The sequence below is a fragment of the Lepisosteus platostomus genome, chromosome 4 (assembly GCF_059453375.1).
Source record: "Lepisosteus platostomus isolate fLepPlt1 chromosome 4, fLepPlt1.hap1, whole genome shotgun sequence".
NCBI lineage: Eukaryota > Metazoa > Chordata > Actinopteri > Semionotiformes > Lepisosteidae > Lepisosteus > Lepisosteus platostomus.
The window spans coordinates 23,274,681-23,296,431 of NC_142614.1; the positions used below are offsets into that span (position 1 = coordinate 23,274,681).

General features: G+C 34.8%; 1 protein-coding gene across 1 annotated transcript in view; it reads right to left on the reverse strand.

The window, feature by feature from the left end:
- tmem8b (transmembrane protein 8B) overlaps window positions 1-15,777 on the reverse strand; it is a 148,559-nt gene extending 132,782 nt beyond the window's left edge. Inside the window, exon 1 of the mRNA XM_088629065.1 lies at window positions 15,585-15,777. Within this exon, the coding sequence (XP_088485191.1) occupies window positions 15,585-15,672 (88 nt within the window). The 5' untranslated portion in view covers window positions 15,673-15,777. The remainder of the gene's footprint in view (window positions 1-15,584) is intronic.
- Window positions 15,778-21,751: the final 5,974 nt, after the last annotated feature.

A 21,751-nucleotide genomic window follows, 5' to 3' on the forward strand; every position in this document is an offset into this window, starting at 1 on the left:
TGGCTTTCTATAATGTCGCTTATTGCTGCGGGACTGGTATGAAAATTTCCATTTCTTTTCATTTAGATAAAACAGGTAATTCATCATCTAAAACTTTGCTTTACAGAATAAACTTGCAACACCTATGATGCTCATAGTTATTCCACTTTGTAGCCTCAAGTCATTTTAATTTTTATTATTACCAATCCACTCTTGTTTGCAAATAATGTACTGGACATGAAAGCAGAATAAGGAGTTTAAACTACTCACATCTAGAAATGCTGAAGCCTAGATTAATTAAACAATATTTTAAGGTCTTTTGGACAAAGTGTATCCGAAGCCAGTATTTATCACAGATTTCATGATACACAACATACTGTACAATCTAATTTTCTGAATTGCTTTGGTCAAAACTGCACAAAGCCCACCACAAAGACAGCTCTTGATTCCTCTTTGTTTGTTTTTTTACTGCTTTACAGAGCTGTTACTGTACATCTGAGGGAAAACTATTTCATGTTGCAATATTTGTCCATTGCTTACAGAAAAAAAATACCAGCTGACAATATGCAAACATGAATTGTAGAAATACAGGTGTGTTTAACACATATAAACACATACTGTATAAAATGAACATCCTTTAGAAAAGGAAATCATTATATTTCATATGGCTACATAATGCAACTATCATGTAAAAGTGAAGACAAGTTTCCATGCCATCTACAGTATATGTACTGATTTATCCATTTAGTAGCATTTAGATTTTGAGCTATCATTAAGGCATTCTTACTGGTCAAACACTTTGAATGGACAGTTTCTTTCCTGCATTTTCTCTTTCTTTCTTTCTTTCTTTCTTTCTTTCTTTCTTTCTTTCTTATTCAGTTAAAACAATTGGTATTTGGTCATTCAGACCATGCTCTAGCTTCACAAACAAATCTATTTAAAATATAAGATTATTGTCCAGCTTTTCTGAACATAGATATGATGAATTTACAATCTTCAAATTGATATTACAGAAATAAAAATTCAGTGCCAAAACAGCTCAGAGTTTGTGAAAACGTGTCATCAAATGAACAATACTGTATATTGTACATATTATTCATTTAGCACTGTACATGAAACACAATACGTTACAGTAATTTACTGTAAATAACATATACAACAATAGGTTAGTAAAAGAAGTTTGATTGTATTGTTACAAAAAGAGAAACATTCTCAATTGTCCATTTAACTGGGAAACTAAACATACAGTAGATGTGATGTTGAACACATTATTTTAAAATGTTAACCGCTTGATTCAGTTCAGTTTATTGTCGGTTTTGTGACTGTTTCTGTAAAAACATACAAATTGTGTAACAACCAGATTTCAAGCAATCAATTGCCATCTAAAAATGTAAGAAAAAAGCACGTTTGCTTATTCTTCACACAGTATGTACAGTAATAAGCAGGAGAAACTGGGGATCTATTGATTTCAGAAAGGTGGAGTCAGCTACAGTTAATGATAGAGCTTCCTCTTCCAAATCAGTATCAAGCCTGCAGCCATATTTAAGTTCTTCCTACCAAGAATGGGCAACAGTGTAGACTAGAACATGAACTTTGAATACACACAGCAGATTAAGTCATACTTGCAGTCCGTATCACATAAATTGGTCATTTTTTTTCTTTCCATGAAAGTACATAATATATTTCCTCCTATTATTATTTAGAATAAACACAAGCGATGTAATTGTGCTCAATATAATGTATTTGCCTGTTTCTTTATGATTTTCTAACTGATGCGTGTTGGAACGCTGTCCATAATGTGTCAGGCCTCAGTTGTTATGAACACCTCCTCAGCGGACACGGTTCTGCATGACCGCGAGCAAAACAGCTGTCATGTTTTCAAAACAAACCCTGCTCATCTCTATCCTCTGTAGAACAAATATTGTCTATAAAGGTTGCGATATAAACCTTAACAGCTGGCTTGTAATGTGTTTTATCGAGCCACAAACACAATCTGTGGTTTTCCGTCCAACTGCAGTCCTCTTGAGCTTTATGGCCATGGCTTATGACTTTGCTTGAAGTCTTTTGATTGTGCTGACTGGCACACACTCATAAAAAACATGGATTAAAAAAAAACCATGCAGTATCTTCCCTGAAATGCAAAGGCAGTTGCCAACCTACAAAGTTTCATACTAAATAGAAATTCTATTCATGTTTCAAAAACACACTAGTTCCTAAATTAGTCTGAGAAACAATGTTAATGCCCTTGCCTCATACCTTATTGGTCTTTTGCCTCATACCTTATTGGTTTGATTATACAGTATTGGCGGAAAGAAAGACAGTCATGAGCTTTGCATAATCTATACCAATATGTTCTTTGCCTTAAACAGACATACATTTGACAAATTAAAGGTTAATACTGTAATTAAAATGTTATCATGAAACACTGCGAGTCAATATCTTGGAAAGTACATTAGAAACCATGACCCGGTAAAATGAAAATTGAAATTAGAGCTGGAATCATATATTATTTTCCAATTATTTTCTTTTGGTGTATGAACAGCAACTATTTTGGAGCTGAAGTGGGTACCTTCATGGTGTTTTGAGCTTTATTTAATAGCATGAATATGTACTCTGTAGTTCACACAAGGCTTTAGTTAAGTAATTTTATTTGGTTACATAAAAAACAAAGTACAGTAGTTATCATCAGCTATCAAACTCTTCTGAAGATTGCCTCCATCCTGATCAAATCTAATTAACACAGCAGCACTTCAAATCAGACTGCATGATCTCCATAGAAAATACCTGCCTGCAATCATAACACCATATGTGACAATAGCTGCAGTATGTTAATCTACTGTATAGTGTGACTAAATGTGTTTCATATTTATTAACAAATGTAGCTGTAAAAGAGGTGTTTTTCTTCCCATGATTGATGGGTGCTAAATATTAAAATGGTTGCTGAACTGTTATTTCCGTACATTAGCACCTTTAGACATGAAGTCACATGCGACAGTCAGTTGCAGTTAGTGTTTCTGTTCAATGCCTATAACGGCAATATGTGATAATGTAGAGTTCATAAGATTCATAGGTGTAAGTAAACAAATGGAAGAGATCCCTTTGAGAGCATTGATGTACAGTACAGTAGTTATTTTGAAACTTAAAGCGAAGAATGAATGCAGACTGATGTGTTGACATAATAAATTTGTGCTTTTACTGATTTTAAGATAAGTGTGATTATAAACAAAGCATACACAAACAGACTGAATGGCCTTCTCTCATTTGTATTTTCATGTCCTTAGTTGAATGCAGCCAAACATTCAGCCCACCATAACCTGGGACTCCCAGAAGACAGACTTTGATCTGCCATGTGTTAAATATACAAATACTGGATGATGTACAGCCTACATTTAGTGTTTGCAAGAAATCCAACCACAGTGCATTTGACCTGAGCCCTACAAGCCCTATTTCTCTAACATTAGAGAGAAGGAGATAATACTGGCAGTATGCCATTAAGAAATTCTATTAAAGCCAGTTATTACTACTCGGAATTTAAAGGTAATAAGATTAAGAATATTGATTTTTCCCAATGTAAATCTAGAAATTACATTAATATAATGGTGGTATAGGGAAATTCTGGAAGAAAGTTAGTGATACAGTACATGAATATTTTTAGACAAAAGAAAGAGCATCATGTGTACTGAACCCTAGATGGTTTTCAACGTGCCATACAGTATCTCAAGCTTTTCACAATACCCCAAAGCCAAACAGTACACAGATAATAGAGTGAATCTGGTGAGCCTGATTTAACAGCACAGTGGGTTGTTTGTGCCTTAAAAAACTTTTGAGGACTAAGCCACTATCATAGTGGCTCATTTTACTAAATGAGCCTACAGTAGTTACAAAGGCACAGAAAGGAAGCCATCTTAATAAAGTAAAAGCTAGAGCTGTACTCTATTCCATCAATTCTGCAGTATTTCCTCTAAACATACATACAGCAACATCAAACTAATATAAAATAAAATTAAAAATAATATAAAATTAAAAACAAAGACTCATATTTCACCATTAAAAAGCTGCTGGCTTGGCTGCCTTCCAAACTCCATAATGGATCTAAAGTTCAAGACCTTACTTTAATGCAAAAAGGTATGAATGGCCCTTATTCACATCTTCAGTCTTATTCATTTAAAAGATTGAAAAACGTCCATTCGTATCTGCTACATCTTGTACAACAGGGATATCTGCAATTGTGTTTCTGGAGTGCTGGTGCATTTGCATGGTATTTATTCCACCTTCACTTTTAACAAGGAAAATCGGCTCATTATTTGACTCATCGGACCAGTTTAACAGTTACTCCCAGCTCTACAGGTGCTGCTGCTTTAAAAAAATGTTGAAAACATGAAGACACCCCTTGTGAGGGTAGAGGCAAGCTGGCGCCTATAACCCAGCAGATACAGGGTGCAAGGCTGGAGGGAACTGGAACCGGAATTCATCACAGGTCACGCACACACTCGGACAATTTAGGGACACCAATTAAACCAAAGGAACATGCAAACTTCACACATGATGCACCCAAATCTAAAATCTAACCCAGGATTTAAGGGCTGTAAAACAGCATTGCTAATTGGCAAGCCACTATGCTGCCCCCCCCCCCAAACATGAGTCTCAATTGTTTTTTAATTACTTTGACAAATAAATAACTCTTTTATAAATTAGCAAAGATGCTCTAAAATGTACAATGGTAATTCGATAAAAACTTTCAATGAAGTGGATACCAAAGGATTTATTGACTCGAAAGATATCTGAAGCATAATAGTAAAGACAGAATAAGTATTAGTTAACATTTAATTTTCACCCCATTATCACTAAATTAAAACATGTAAGGAAGAGAACAAATTTCCAAGAACACCGTATAATAAATACTTTTCACTGATGTTGTGACAAAAATAGCTTTTTTTCTTCCTCGGACACAGCTGAAAAAACATAAACAAATTTTACAAATGATTGTAGTTTCACAGCAGTTATCACATATTGAAGGAGAAATCAAAGCCTTTTTGCCTCAGCAGAAAGAGAAAGAAACAGAGTAGTTCTCCTAATGCTGGGCATTAGAAAATTTCTAAAGGGCTGTTGCTTTTTTTCACCTACAGAAGACTCTTTGTGAGAATTATCAGTTCCTCCAATTAAATCCAACTTGTCCACAGGATAAACCAGTTGAGGGCCTGATTAAATATCATAGAAAAACTCAGTTCCTTTCATGTTTAACAGGGTACCTTGGCTTCTGGAGATTAAAGTAAACATTGTGAGATGCGCTTTTCAAGAAAAAAACCTAGTTTCATTATAAAGACGAATAATTTTGGTCAATTTAATAATCCTGTTAACAAAGCATCTGGGGCCATGATTTTGTGGAGGACCTTCACTCATTCAGGTTGAACAAAAACTGCTAGAGATTATCTCGTTGGTGGTCTGAGCATTTTTGGATCAACTATATCACAACAGAATTAATCAATTATACTCTCTAGGCTTTAAAAAAAAATCAATAACAAGCTCTTTTCAGGATTTCTCATGGTTGTGCAGTGACGTTGCAGTGTATGATTATGTAATATCATGGTTTCTGAGATGCCTGTTATTCCTGTCATAATAGCTTTTTGGACAAAGCCCACACACTGCAATCCTCATGAATTGATAACAGCTGAGAGGTAAACAAGCTGAGAGGACCTATTCATGTTTTAGGCCATTCAGAAGGCCTTTACAATCAGAGTATTGCTGTCTAAGAATCAAGGCTTATGCCTTTATGATGGAAATACATCATGCTGTTGCTGCTGGTTAGAAATGTTTATGAAGCACAAACAATTTCCATTGCATTACCATAAATGAACAGCACACCCACCTGGCACCTACTTAAAATGTGTTACGATCCAAAATGTTTTACCAGAAGTTTTATTTTATGCGAATATGAGGTCAAAATAATAGAATTGCAGCTAAGATGTATTTTGTTGTTCCTTATTATTCATGTAATGATTTTTGGAAAACATGCTCATTAAATCCAAAGCTACTATAGCTACAGTATATTTTCTTTGATTATGCATTTGCTATGGTGTATCTTAGTATGCTGAAATAACACTTTATCTCTCAGTAAGGTTGCTGAATGAAATGATTTTTTTAATCCATAAGAATCCAGATATTAACATTTTCATATTGCAAACAGAAAGTTCCTACTTATTTTCTTTATCTTATACAGAAATATTTGATTTAAATACTTCTATTGTTAATGTTGTTATTCCAGTTCGGACTGACATTAACTGGACAATAGTAGACATGCAAAAAACAATTTATAGAAACAACTTACATAAAAACAAGATACATTTTATAAGTATGTATATAAGGACACCTTTCTCGATATCTTCATAAATTCCATATTTAGTCATTTTGGATAATGGGTCAGGAATTGTACAGTACCTTAATCAAAATAGAGAACACTACTGAAACAAAAAATGACTCATAATGTAAAATGAATTAATCTGTTATTTTTATCCACAAAATAATAAATCCATGCCTTGAAGAATAATATGATTTATTACAGCTGCACATACTAAGGCTTCAGAGCTTATCATGTTTTCTTGTACTTGTAATTCCCAGAACAGAAAAATAACTTCTACAAACTTCACAGCAGCACTCAATGTACGTTTGATAAAAAAGGACTGTCACACTATATCGTTGTTTGTATTTGCTGAATATATATTTCACAAATTCCTACACCTACACATTTTTTGCTTGCCTTTTTTTTTGCAACACTCTGGTCTAAAACAGCCAATTTATCTTTTAAAAATATCTTGGCTTGCTACTTCTGTCTCCACAAACCTACTCTCTCGGTATAAAGCCCTGAATCATTTGAAGGACACATCTTCTTCAAGATATGAAGAGAAAATGCTATCCAAACCCAAGCCATAATAGAAAGCAATATGTCTAGGCTCTCTTGTCCATAATTGAATGTGATTGATAGGTCACAGGTTCTCCCAAGTACAATCTAAGATTGACTTCTCATAAAACTAGCCTGAAGGAAGACACTTTAATTAGACTTACACTTAGTTTATACAATCAAATTTATTTCAATTTTATACATTAATAAAAACATTTTACGAAATAGTGACAATAGTTGTTCATTTGTCATCAATTTAATCCATAGCCACATTTCCAAATATGGTCTACATATTCTATTTGCTATATACAGTACATGTATATCACAGTTAATGGGAGAATGAGTTCAGTGGAAAAGCAAGTAAAGTATTTACCATCTATATATTTAGTGTCCCGGCAAATTATATTCCCTCTGATCCATGGTGATAGTGCAGAAACACTAGACATTAGCAATACATGGGTTTACAACTGAATTACAATGTGCTAGATATTAAAAGGACTTGTCATTTTATTTTACAAATTGCTGTGAGGGTAATGAATGGGCTGAGATGTGGAAGCATCCGTGTAATTGTTTTTCAAGAAGCTTCTTGCCATGATCATTAAGAATAAAGGCAATTTATAGCTCAGAACATTGTTTAGCTATAGACTTCATGTTGACTGAAGTTGCAGTTTTCATTACGGTGGCTTGTCTGCTTAATGAAATTAAATGTGAAACAAAATACATGTTTTGTGGATCAAACCATTCTTGATGTAAATTATGTCCTTAGGTCTAGATTGCATCATTGATCATAAGTTATAAGAGTATTTTATTTAAAGTATTTATGCATTAAGTATTTATAACTACTCTGTCTTACCGTTTAAAAGCTATGATTTCTAGGACAAAAATGGTCATCACATAAATGATATTTTTTAACTGAAGTTTGAATAGGATATCTTAAAGAGTTAGAAAACAAAACAACTTGTCATCAACAACAGAAAAAATAAATGTAAAGGTTTAGTCAAAACAAAACTTGTATTATCAAATGTTATTTTTTGGAATGCTCACATAGACAAAACGTTTTTACATTTGTTATACAATGTCACCATTTCGAAGCAACATTATACTGGTAAAACCTACTGTAAAGATAACAAGAAGCACAATGGAAAAATTCTACTTGTACTGTACATGTACATCTGTGTTTCAGATAAAATAGGAACTGTTCTGATCGTTAATTGTTCCTTACATTTTTAAAAATGCTTTTATCCTATCACAATCCTTGACTTCAAGGTTATTTGTCTGCAAAGTAACAGTTTTTCACACCAGTGATTAGAATCAGCCTGTACCACATTTTTCACTCAGAAAACTGATGCCCCCTTAGGGTGTGAGATTTAGTCTATAGAATCTTGGGAAGTTTTAAATTTACATATCTCTCAGCCATGTAATCCAAGCAGCTACAGTATATTTTGAACACACAACATACAAAAATCTATGTGGTGAATCTGATCACTTCATCCATTGAGCAGGAGGTGTTTTTATGGCATGGGGAAAATTTCTAGTGCTCTCCATTCAAATCCGAAAGCTGTGCAGAAAAACATTGACACTAGAGAGGGGAAATTAAAAATATATTAATTCAATTAAGATGTCATTTTTTTATTCATTCTTCTTTTCTGTTGAATTGTGTCAAGATCAGCAAAGACTTTTTCCCCCACAGGATACATCTAATCAACGAGAGATATTTATTTGCACTCTCATTAAATTCTTTGTCCTAATCTTCCCAGTAAAAAGGCTGTGTATAAGGGTGATCTTCTTGCCTGATGTTCAGTTCTGTGCTGCCCGCTAAGGACATTTATTTAATCTTCTGCTACAAGGTAAGTAATAAATCTGAAAAAAAACATGACAGTTCAAGCATTATCCCAATAGGTCTTAAGCCTCTTAAAAAGATATCTCAACAAGGCACTTCATAACACACCTGAGCGTGTCCTGCTTTGTTTCACAATACTGGACCTGCTGTATTGTATATTAGTACTACCTGTACTTAGTTATCTCTTATCGAAATATTATTCCTCTTAAAATTCAAGTAAAAATTATGTTTACATACTGTATATTTAGATACAGAAAATATCATTTATTTCTCTCACTTTATATATTATTTTACAATATTTTCATAAATAAAACTTGTGACTTATCACCAATCACATTTGATGAGTGTGAGATTTATGTACATAAGAAGTCTGGTTCTGAGAAAAATAAAACTTACTAGATGCCCTGGTGCAATTTGCTATGAAACATTAATATGTTCTTACATAAAGCCAGTTCCAAATATGAAAATATTAGAATTTAAGAGAGGGTACAAATGAGATGAAGCCTTTTAACCTGTATAACTCACTGGTTGCTAACCTCCTCCATTCTCCCACAACCCTTTGTGTAAAAAACATGCCTCTGTTTTGAATATTAAGTTCACTTCCACATATCTTTCAGTGGGGTTTTCTGGTTTATGTTTCTCTGTCAATTCTGAAGAAATCCCTCATTGCCTTCTCTGTTCAAGACCAAAGTGATACAGTTCTTTTAGCTTGTCAATGCAGAATATTCCTTTAAGCCCAGGAATGCATTTTGCTGCTCTTTTCTGAATCTAGGGCAGCTATTTCTTTTTGTAATATGGTTAAGAAAGTTGTGCATAGTATTTGTATACAGGCAGACATATTCTGGTTAAAGATCTGTGGTCCTAATACAGATCATTGTGGTACACCACTAATTGCATTACCCCAATTTAAGCACACACCCTTTATCTGTACACTGTTTCCTATCCATTAATCAGTTCTCAATCCAAAGCCATACATTACTGTCAATGCTTGCAATTTAAGAATTAATCTTTAATGAGAAACTTTATCATAAGCCTTCTGAAAATCTAAATGTACTGTACCTTATCAAGGTATTTGTATCTATTACTGATGTTGCTTGAATGAACAAAACTGACAAGTTAGATCTTGTTTAACTATTTTTTAAAATCCATGTTTTCTATGTTAAAAGAAAAAGATGCCATTATTCCATATGAATATATGATTAAGTTTTATTTAGAAATTAATTAACTGATACTAATAGAAGCAAAACAATTAGAATTTAGACTGTAATAAATAGATTGGATTCTATGTTCTTTTTACAGATTTACAAGATTTACACTATATCTGTAATTTTCCAGTCAACAGGTATTATAATCGAATTTAAGCGATTGCATGTACTGTAGGGTGTTACAGTTCCAACATCCCACCACCAGAGGACACCCAAACCAAGAGCAAGTACTTAATCCACTCTGGGGAGGCGTAGGTTAACCACATCTCGTTAACTCATCACCACGCCTCCCCTCCAGCCTACTGTATTTAAACCCTGCTTCCTGTTTATTCAGTGCTCAGTATTGGTTCAGGTTTTGTGAGTCATAGACCTGCTGTTGTGATATTTACTCTAGAGTTCTTCCTGGCTTTTGGACTTGGCTACCCTTCTGGCTGTGATTTTTGGAATTTGTCTTGGACTCCTTTTGTGAAGTTTCTCCTAGTATTTTTGGCTCTTGACCCTTTTGCTAGTCTTTGACCACGACTTTGGATTTCCCTGTTGCTTGTTTTGTGATACAGTACCTTGCCCACATACAGTAGGGCCATCCATTGCTAAAATCTACTCTGCAGTGTAACATAGTTAAGTTAATAGCATATAAAAAGCACATCTCTGAGAATAATTCCTAGAATACCATCTGGCTCTTTAAGTGTTTTAAGTATTTTTTACACTTTTAATACATGTGTCTCTTCTATGTTAATACCAACTTTTTCTTTGCCTACAGTGGGGCATTTTGTTGATTTATTCATTGGTAACATCTGGGTGATTTCCCATTGTTATCTCTGAGGCACTTGACTTTATCCTTTACTGTCACTATCATACTGAAAAAAAAAACTTTTGTTTACTATTTATTTAAGCCTGTATTGCAATATTCTCTTGTACCTCTCTCCTGATAGTGACATATTTACCTGTGCTTATTTATCTGTTCACTATCACTAAGCCATTTATTTCCAGTTAGGGATGTGACAAGCCAAAGGCTATTCCATTAATTCATTCCTTTTCTTTTACTGGATTCTGTTTGTTTTAAATTATTTTATATAGTACTTTCTTTCTCCTCATAATTTTCTTCATTGATTTATTAAATAATATGGAATACCGCTCTCCTGCCTTTGATTTACTTACTTATGGGATACATCTAAAGTGTTCTTACATACAGTACTTTAGTTCTTATAAATCAATTCAACACTGATTATTTCAAATGTATCCCATTGTACTTCTCTTCAAAACTGTGTAATTTTTTCATAATCTGCTAATCTTAAATGATAAACCTTGGTTTAGTGTACTACTGGGTTTCTTTTACACTTTAGAGAAAAGATATTGCTCCTGTGAAATCAGACCAAAGAAGAGCATCCAGACACATCTCAGGACATAAATGAGTGTCCTGCACTTTCAGGCTAAAAATATGTAATCTTTTTTTGAACAGAGAAAACTATGAGGGGACTTGATAAAAGTATACAATATCCTCAAAGCTATTGACAAAAACAGTGCAGTGAAATCCTTCAGAATAAATAGTAAATACATGAACCAGAGGACACAAATTAAAATGATATGGAAATGCATTTAAAATGAGAACAGAAGGCTCTTCTTTAAACAAAAGGTTGTGGGAATGTGGAACAAGTTACCACAACATTGTTAAAGCTAAAACACTGGCCTTCAAGAAACTGCTGAATGAGATCCACAGATCAAGAAACTAATAACTGCCAGAGAGGTACTGTAAGTTGAGCCAAATGGCCTCTTCTTATCTGTGACCTGTATTATGTAAAGTTCTTATTTTTCAGACTCAACCTGTTTTTCTTATTGTTTCTTGGTTGTTTGAAATGCCTATACTGTGTAATACAAGCACTCTCTCTAGTAGGAGCTCTGACAAATTTGAGGAAGAAAACAGTGACTAGCCATGTCTGCCTTCAGTCATTGCGGTTCCTTTTCCACAATGTTCTGTTTGAACTATAGGACTATATCTCTTCAAGAAAATGTATCTCCACAAATATTATATTCGTTATTATATCTCATTTAACATTTGCACTTAATCTGTAAACATAACACCTGACTGATTGGAGGTTTCAGCCTGGAGATCTTTCTATAGCAAAAGCTATCTGTACAAACATGATGGATTACAAGGTTACCACTGGCCCAGTTAAGAACATCCCACGTATCGCAGTAAAATTATTTTTGTTTAGAAAGAGACAAACTGACTTTTCAGCAGAAACACAGTCTCTCTTGGCTCCACAGTGAACTGCTATCAATTGGAAGGATTGTTATTTTGGATTGAACCACACAGAGTTGAGGCACAATTTGCATCCAACCTAGACCACTAAAGGGGAAAGATAATTAGTCTTTTGGTGTCTTTCTATTGTCTTTTCAAAAGGTTATATTTAAATTAACCACTTGCATGGCACGTGGAGGCTTAATGGTGATTACTTCTTCACTAAATTGGATTTTACAAGTTTTTGCCAATTATCTAGAAAGCTTTGTGTAAAATGGCTTTCACCTTGCATCTCTTGAACAAAAGAAAAGTGAAATATAGTTATATAGCAATGTACAAGTAAGCCTAAATATAAAATGACTGACAATGAAAAGGAACCACAGATGTTTAGGGATTTTATATTCAAGACTACCTGGCATGTCATTTCATTGAGGACAAAGTTTAAACTTCATTTCCTGATTGGTTGACATAATAAAATGTCAACCAGCTCAACAAAGCCATGGTCCATTTGAAAGGTGCAAAATCAATTATACTTGCTAATAAAATGCTATTGCTTTAATTGTAATTCATATAATTCACAAGTGGCTGAATAAAAGGAAAGAAGGCGTGAAGGGAGGTGTTTTGTTTTACAGTGCAGCATTTGGACTGAGAAATGGAGACACTGCACAGTCTGTACTATAGTCAATGTAACAAAAAGAATGCAATACTGACTTAATTCTGAGCCCCCTTTTAAGTAATTGTTTTTTGTCAGTCAGCCTCTGCTGGCCACTCTTTAGTAAAGAATCATTGGATTTCCACATCAGCTGCTTCCATCAATAAATTATCAATGGGAACAATTTATCAATATGCTCCTTCTTATGAAGGGTGGCTGGCTCACCACTTTTTTTCTTTTGTCACCTATAAAGGTTTTTATTCCTACTTTAATAGACAATTGTTGAGCATTTTCCTCATCTTCTACTCTGGTGAACACAGTGTTTGCACTGTTCTTGTTAGCACGTCACACCCAATACTATTTATTTGTACTCTGAACATCACTTGCTGTATTGACAGTTTGAAGGCAGCCAATGATATAACTTAAAATTAGCCTGAGCAAATTACAGCGGCATCCCACAAATGACAGGCTCATGTGGGTACATTTGTCCAAACCACCAGTCAACTCCAGCACATACTGTATGTCCTACTGTTCTGTTCAATAATGTAGCCCTCCTCACCAAACAGATCTCAGGAACAAGTATCTGAAACAACCACATCCCCTACATCTGTATAACTGTGTCAGTAAACCATTATTTACCAGGATAAGTCAATTGAAAATGGATTTATGTTAAACAAAAGTGCAAGAAACAAGAGGCTCATACTGCCACAAACAGATAAGATATGATTTTTATATTAAGATAAAAAAATCCTATCTTAATAAAAAGGGTGACTCACATTAAAAACATATTAAAAATGACATCCACATACCTGGAACAAAGAACAGTAATAGATCTTTACCCTGATTATTACAGGGTACTAGGACTCAAATAGACAAGCTGTTTTAAATTTGGGGTTCTATATTATGAAACACATCTCAAATACACTTAATATCATCCTATTTTTTACAGGCATTGACAGGCATGTAAAAGATACATACACCCATTCTTAAGCACAATCACTGATAGATTAAAAAATATATTCAATAATCAATTATTAGGTTGTAATAACCTCTGTGTTGTATGGGCGATCACTGTTATGCTTTTTATCACAGAATTATAAAAGTATTTTTTTTAATTCTTCAAGAGACAAGATTAATATAATAAGATTTTGTTATCACTGCTTTTTGAGCTTGATACAGTAATGCACAGCAGTATAGGTTTTGGCTCAGACATGCTCTGAGTCAGAGACTAATTGCCTTGCTTTTACGGCTTTGTAACTAAACCTTTAATCAAAAGGGTTGTGGGCTGGAACAAGCAGTGTCAATATCTATGAGCACCATTGCTCATCAGTTCAAAAAATACATTTTCAACTCTTTTGTTATGGTGATTGCTACGAAGTGAGCTCAATCCTTCAAAGTCAACATTTCTTCTTCTGAAAAACCCGCAACATGTAGAATTTGTCATTTCAGTCTTCGGACATCTCTATTGTCATTGCTGTGTAGTTAATCTAAACATTTGCAAAACTTGAATTTAAGTGAACTTTTAAACATTTAAAATCACAGCTACAGTATTATTCCTACTTGCTGTCATAGCTGCAGTAATCTGAGTATTTACAGTACAATTGGACTAAAACAGTTTTGCTACCTCGAATAAGTGGAGAAAGAAGCAAAATAAAGAGAGGGAGCTTGGCGACCATTTTTGTTTCTGAGCGACAGAAATGGCTTTTCTATAATTTTCCCCACTGTTCACAAGTCTGCCTGCCACCTATGATCTAAAGTCTGCACCACAAGTCATCCATCAGGCTTCCCGTAGAATGCTGCCAAAGTAACCTCTGCGCAGCTGCTCCTTTTGTCTCTCATTCACTTACATCTCCAGCAGGTTTTCTGTAGATTTCACCCTTGAATAACGCTCACAAGAAGATAAAACTATAACTAATGTACTTATCTTGGTTCAGTTAAAAAAAAACTTACTTTAGTCGGAGTTCAAGTTCTTTTTTGCTGCAAGTGGTACGATGAGACAAATATTACTGTAGGTAGAGATGGATTTCTAAAACATTTTAAAAGATACCCGTACAAATATGAAGTACGAAAATGCGATTAAACATTATAAAACGGTTACGTTTCCGCTATAATCATCTGCTTTTCAGAATGAAAAAGTTGGAATAGTACTGAAGAGCAATGGAGAAAACGTTAATAATGATTATTATTTTCTGTAACGGAAAGAAATTTATCAAATGTTTTCTCATCTTTACTTTTAAACTCGTTATCAACACCAGTGACATAAAAACTGTTGCATGACGTCTAAGATCTTACAATGAGAAAGAGAGTATAAATAGCAATAAGAAAACAAGCAAACCTTACCGGTACCTATAGCAGTAAACACCGTATTTACAACCGAACTGCGTCCCTCAATCAAAAGTCGTTTTAAAAGTGTTAAGGGCAGCTACTCCTAAATATTTTGTTTCTAGAATTGCAATATGTATGATTACTAATCGTTCAATTCCAAGTACTGTACGTTACTAATTAAAATTCTTAATTTAACGTTATTTTACATAAATATATGCATAAGTGACATTTATGGAAGACAATAGAAAACGTCATTGTACAGAGATTTCTTTGCGGAGAAGAGGTACAGCCTGTTCCAGTACTCTTAGTTTGTGACCGTACAGATGTCTGAGAAGGATATCCCCTATCACTGTGCAATTCTCCGAAGTATTTCAGTACCGCCACAAAGGACAGCTCCACTGCATCAACACTAGATAGAAATCTCATTCTAACACCAGTTAATGACTCACCTCCGAGCGAGCAGAGATAGATGTAAACAAGCAACAGGAGCTGTAGGCAGCCCAAATCCAAACCAGGATCACCCAGCTTCCACATCATGGCACACTAAATGTTTACTTCCAAAAACCACGAATACGATTTTATATCACTATGCTTTTCCACATTTTCAGTTATTGCAACAGACCAGCTGTTCATCCATGACGTCATTTAGATGGCTATTCCGAGAATGCTCCACCCCTCTTCACACTGATTGGATACTGGACACAATTGTGTCTTAATACATTGGATAATATTGGTGTCAGTCAAGAAGTGTTGCAGAGGCGGCTGCTTGCTTTTCCGTTGTACAACTGCTTGCAAGTGCGAGAGAAACCGGTGTTCTTTGTGATTTTGTGATGGACAGAGGAAAGTAAATTATTTCCCGGTAAACATAAACGTATGCATGTTCTAAGACCGTCCAAAAACACCAATAAAATAATAAAGCTGGTACAACTTAAGTATAGCCGTGGATAAAGATGAACGTACTAGTAGTAGCAGAAACACCTTTTCACTATCAACTTGGAATACTCACGTGTACTGTATGGTATAATTCATAGAGGAATGCGAATATCGCTACAGTATTATAAACTGAACGAAACAAAATACACGCTAGGTGTGTGTATATATATACACATTCAATAACTGCAAAGACAATAATTCTTAGAATAGTTTACATTAAGGAGCGTGTCAATAAACGGAAAAAAGTCATATACTGTATTTACATGAGGAAAAAGTGAGAAAGTTATACAACATCATCACAGTGGAAACTGAGTGCTCTTTATTTTTAATTCTGACATTATTTCGACTTGTTTCAGGATCAAACACCTCCCTATACAAGGGGAAATTCATCACTGAAAATCCTAAATCCATCTATCCATTGTCTCTGCAAGCGCTTTTTGCTTGGAGGGGAAGTGTATTGCTCCAAGTCTTCAATGGCCAGACCTCAGGGGATGTTATAGGTTATATCTCTTTTAAACGACCAACAACCGAACATCTTCGAAAAGCGTTAAACTGATCTAATTAAGATAATGATCAGTTCAAGCAGGTCTTTCAGACCGGAGATGAGACGAAAACCTGCAGACACTGCGGGTCCACAGCGACTGGCTCGATGCACCACTGCTTCAGAGCAGTGCCTCCCGACCCTATAGACTGCTTCGTTTCATGATAACATACAGTACAGTAGCTCGTAATCCCTGGTGCTAATTGATGCCTATAATTAATGTGCTTGATTATTCATACTTTTTTTTTACCTGTACGTAAACCCTGGATTAAAAAACACTCCACTTCATGTGTATTGTAAAACTGCACCCGGTTTCTCCTCAACTTCATAATTAAGATTTTGCTCCCTTACGTGCTTCTAAGCAGCTCTTGAAAGAGTACCACTTTATGATGAACTGTCGCGGGTGGAAACGACAACGTATTCATCTTTTCCACAATGCTTTTTTATGCAGGTCTTAATGGTCACCTGAAAGGTCTCACCTGAATGAGGATCATTCTGAATATCAGAAATAGGTACAGATTGCATACCAGTTCCACCCCCATTCAAGTACTGTATGTAAGACCTGAAAGCAAAATTGAAAACGAGTAGCAGATAGAAATTATACTATAATGAAGAACTCGCTTGGAACAAAAACCAGGAGGCACAGGATCTCAAAACCTGTGTTGCATTTATTTCCTTAGAGAATCTAATTCGCTGCCCAGATCGGTTGTGGGACTGCAGACGGTAATTGTGTATCCTGTACAGTATGTCTTTTGACTGTGTGAAGCGCGAACACTCGATCTGTAAATTCTGCACTGGCATAGCCGGATTCGAACCCTGGACCCTGCAGCTGTGAAGCGACAGGGCTACTCACAACCTTACCATTCTCATTGTAAATTGTTATCTACTGTATGTCATAGGAAAAGGAAATACTGTACTGTATATGGTCGAGACCCCTACAGCTTATACAGTGACAAATTCTATGGTTAAGAAACCAAATTGCGTGAGATAACACCCCTTTTTCTCCCTGTATTTGTACAATACTGTACATCCCTCTGGATAAAATTGTCTGTTAAGCAAGGATTATTTGAATAAAAGTATAGAGAAAACAGGTATATGAAATGTTGATCCTAATCAGGTCCCCAGAATCTTTTTACATTTGGAAATGATTTTCGAAATTAATACGAACCCCAAATTGTTACGGTTTCCTAATGTTTTTGTTTGTTTAGCTGTTTTAATTTCGAATAATATACTTTATTAACACCTACAGTATGTGCACACTTCAGTCATATGTAGATTCCTATTTTAATATGCAATAAAAATATATAGTCATATATCCTGTCGAAGCATTATAACATGACTCTTTTAGGAAAAGGAAAGAGTGCCCTCTTGTGAATATTATAAAAAAATACTTCACATGTTTAACCCAAAGTGCAATTATGGGAGAGAGTTGTTTCTGTACGCAGAAAAAAAAATATTTTTTCGATTTAGACTGTGCTATGATATTTTGGTGTATTATTTTCATAACGCTGCTATTGAATGTGATACGTTGAGTATTTTTTCAACTGTTTACATTTTACAAATGGACCCTTCATAAGAAAGTCCTAAGAATTCAGTTAATCATATTTTCAATATGTTCAATATGAAGAAGTCTACTGCACTGATGTTGTCAATGGCTATGAGGATTTTTAATATTTAGATCAGGTCTCCTCATAGTAAAAGGTTTAGTTTCCTTCAGCCTGTAAGTGTAAGACACTCCTTTAAGATAATAATGTAGTGTAACTAGATGCTCTTCTCTGGACTAATCCAAAGCAGTAGTAAGGTAGTGAGCTCAATTGTACTCAATATTCTACTATAAATGTCTTAAAATGCATTTTATCATTTTAAAAATAACATCCCTTAATTTACCTTCTATGGTTTTAATTATATATTCTCATATTTTGTCCTTGCATTTTTTATTGATGTAAATTAAAGTATGTGTTAATATTGAATAACAAACACTTACCATGTGCAAAAACAGACCAGAGCAGATTCTTTAACAAAAACTCAGTTCTTTAAAATTGCTATATACTGTATCATAGTTACAGTAGGTAAAGAAGAAGGTAACGTTGCATCTGTTAAAATCTACTTGCGTATACAAAATGTAAAGCTCAAAATATAAAAATGAGATCACATAAGACTAAATTGGCCTTGTTTTAAGCAACACATTATTCATTTCAAATGAAATTAGAGCACTTGTCTTTGGTTACCAACCAAAGGCACCTTTTGACAGTTAACATATTGCTATTCGACTGTTTGCTCTACTGCCACAGATAAAATCTCATATAATTACACAGTCATGACCAGCAATTACTGTACCTAGTGCTCTTAGTGGTGGTGAGGAGATGGACAATATTAAAGATGCATAGCTAGCAATTTCTTAGCTTTTCTGAGCAGGAAACCAAATTATCGTTTAGAGAGATTTCTACATACCAAAATTATCTCTTGATATTTCTAAATGTTTTAAAGATAACTGCAAATTATTTAAAGATAGCTGAATGAATTAAGTAGTATCTCTTAATGTTAGTTTGGTTTGTCATTCCTTGTGGGGGAGCTTGATGTGAGAAGAAGGTATAATACCAACTAAAGAAAATCATACGTGTCTAATTGTATTCTTCAACACTGAAAATGTTGACCTTCCCAAGTTCTGATATTTCTGTACAATCCGGTGTTTCATCTATGCCTTGCGAGAAATCTTTTAATTTCTTTATAGACAGCTGATTTTCAATTAATCCATAAGCAGGTAGGTTGTCTTTGCACTGTATGTAATCTGATCTGTTTAGAATAGAAGTATAAGAATGGAAACACTTTGGCATTCTTCAACACCATGTACTGTTCCAAATATCAGTCCTCTATAAATATATATTGTACTGTTCCTCCAGCCTTTATTCAAACTTGGTTAGAATAAGAGTCAACCCTCTACATCTAAAGTTTTCTGTAAAACAACATACAGTACAGTATGACAAGCATCAATCCAGCTGCACCAGTTATCTGCAGAACAGTCTTCAAGGGATCTAAATGTTCCTTTCACATGTCACTGTTGCTAACCACATGCTTCAGGTTTTCTGCAACAAACCTACCACACAGCTGGAGCAAGGTAGGTGCCACCATTCACAGTAAATACTAGTATTTACTATGAATTGAGTATTGTGCGCCGATTTCCAGAATGCTTGTTTCTATTTATTTTGTTTACTTCCCAGGACACTGATGCTGCAGACAGATGAAGGAAGGTACAACCAAGAAGATACAGTATATACAAAGTATATTATTCAGTATACAGTTTATATGCTTACCATGTCTGAAATAAAATATGCAATAAAAGACACAAATGAAGAGGAAACAGTAACATTTTCATAAAACACCAGCATTGAAAATACCAAATATTATTGTGACCGAAAGCATCACTATTCCTTTCCATGCTGCTCACATATTCTTGGGTTATTACATTTTATGTTTCTATGACAGCAGCTTTCTCCCCATGTCACCTGTCAAGTTCTCAGTGTGCCTGATGTCCGAGAATGTGTTCTAGCCAATATGGTTTCTTTCTGTACCAACCGTAACCAGTTTCTCAATTTTTCTTCACGTACAGTATGTACAGTACCAATCTTCTAGTCTGAAAACACTTGAACACATCTGGGTATTGTCTGTTTGATGAGTAAGATGTAAGATGAGTACCTTTCACTTCCTTAAACCATTGTTGGGGTTGGGTTGCATTTGTATTATAATGATTCAAGACATATAATTATGTACTGTAACTGTTCTGCCATCTTCTCTTACTTCATCCACCCAGTGCTAGTTTTCCTTTACAATGCAATGCTTGAGAAGAGCATTCAGATGATAGCTCTCAGAATTCTGAATGTTTGGTTTACAACTGGACACATGCTAGATCTCTCTCCACCCTCAATGCCATCCCTGACCCTGGAACACCCCGAGTTACCCTTACCCTGACCCTTTGGGCCTATACATCTACCATCCAGGAGTCGCCATGCTGGGTGGGGAACTGCGCACCCTCATGTGCACGTTTTTTTGCAGCCCATTTAAAGCACTGATGCACATTGTGGAGGATATACACTACATACAGTATTTAGGAATCATTTTTGTATTTGCAGCAGCCTTATCACATTCCATGCAGTAACATCACAAACCCAAAAATACAGTACCAGTCAAAAGTTTGAGTAGACCTCCTTGAAACCAGGTTTTTCATGATTATCCGTGCTTTAAACTGTAGAAACCTGTCTATAAATGTTTAATATTTAATTACATGATATGTGTACTTATAATCTTAAGTGAACTGTGTTGAAAATGTTAATTTTTCATTTTCAATAAAAAATTTTTATTGATTCCAGTGAACCTGGCCTACCAGGAAGAATTGTTGCAAAGAAACCATTGTTAAGAGTGCAGAATAAGGATGAGACATGCCTGTGCCAAGAAACATAGAAACTGAACCTTTGAGGCCAGCTTCACGCAACTTCCTCTGAACAGTTGATGTTGAAACATCTGTACTGTACTTCTAGTTGCATTGAGCTCAGCTTGTATTTCAGGGGCAGTTAGTCGCCGGTTTCAGAGACTTATGACTCTAATGAATGTATTCTCTGATTCTGAGGTCACCTTTGGCCTGCCTGACCTTTTTTGTCCTCATAAGTGCCAGTTTCTTCGTATCGTTTGATAGTCTTGGCCAGAGCAGTTACTGACACTTGCAAAGTTCTTGTAATTTTCTCTTGAAGATTGACCTTCATTTCTTAAAGTAATGATAGACTGTCTTTTTTCCTTGCTTACTGAGCAAATTTTGCCACGTTCATTCAGGAATGACAAACCTTTGCCCATGCTCCCTATATTTATAGTGATCGTGGACCTCACCTGTTTACCAGTAATTGGTGACAAAAGGTAAATGAGGTAATGTGCTAGTTAACTGTGAGAACATCTAACAAAGACAATTTTAAACTTCTTTTAGTGTTCTAACACCATGTTATACACATTTCTGACTTTTTAACTAACCTGGGCTTCAGACTGAAATCCGTTTATTTGGGTGTTCATTTTATTGAAAATAAAAAATGAAAATTTTCAATGTAGTTCACTTAAGATTATAAGTACAAATACTGTATCATGTAATTAAATATTAAGCGT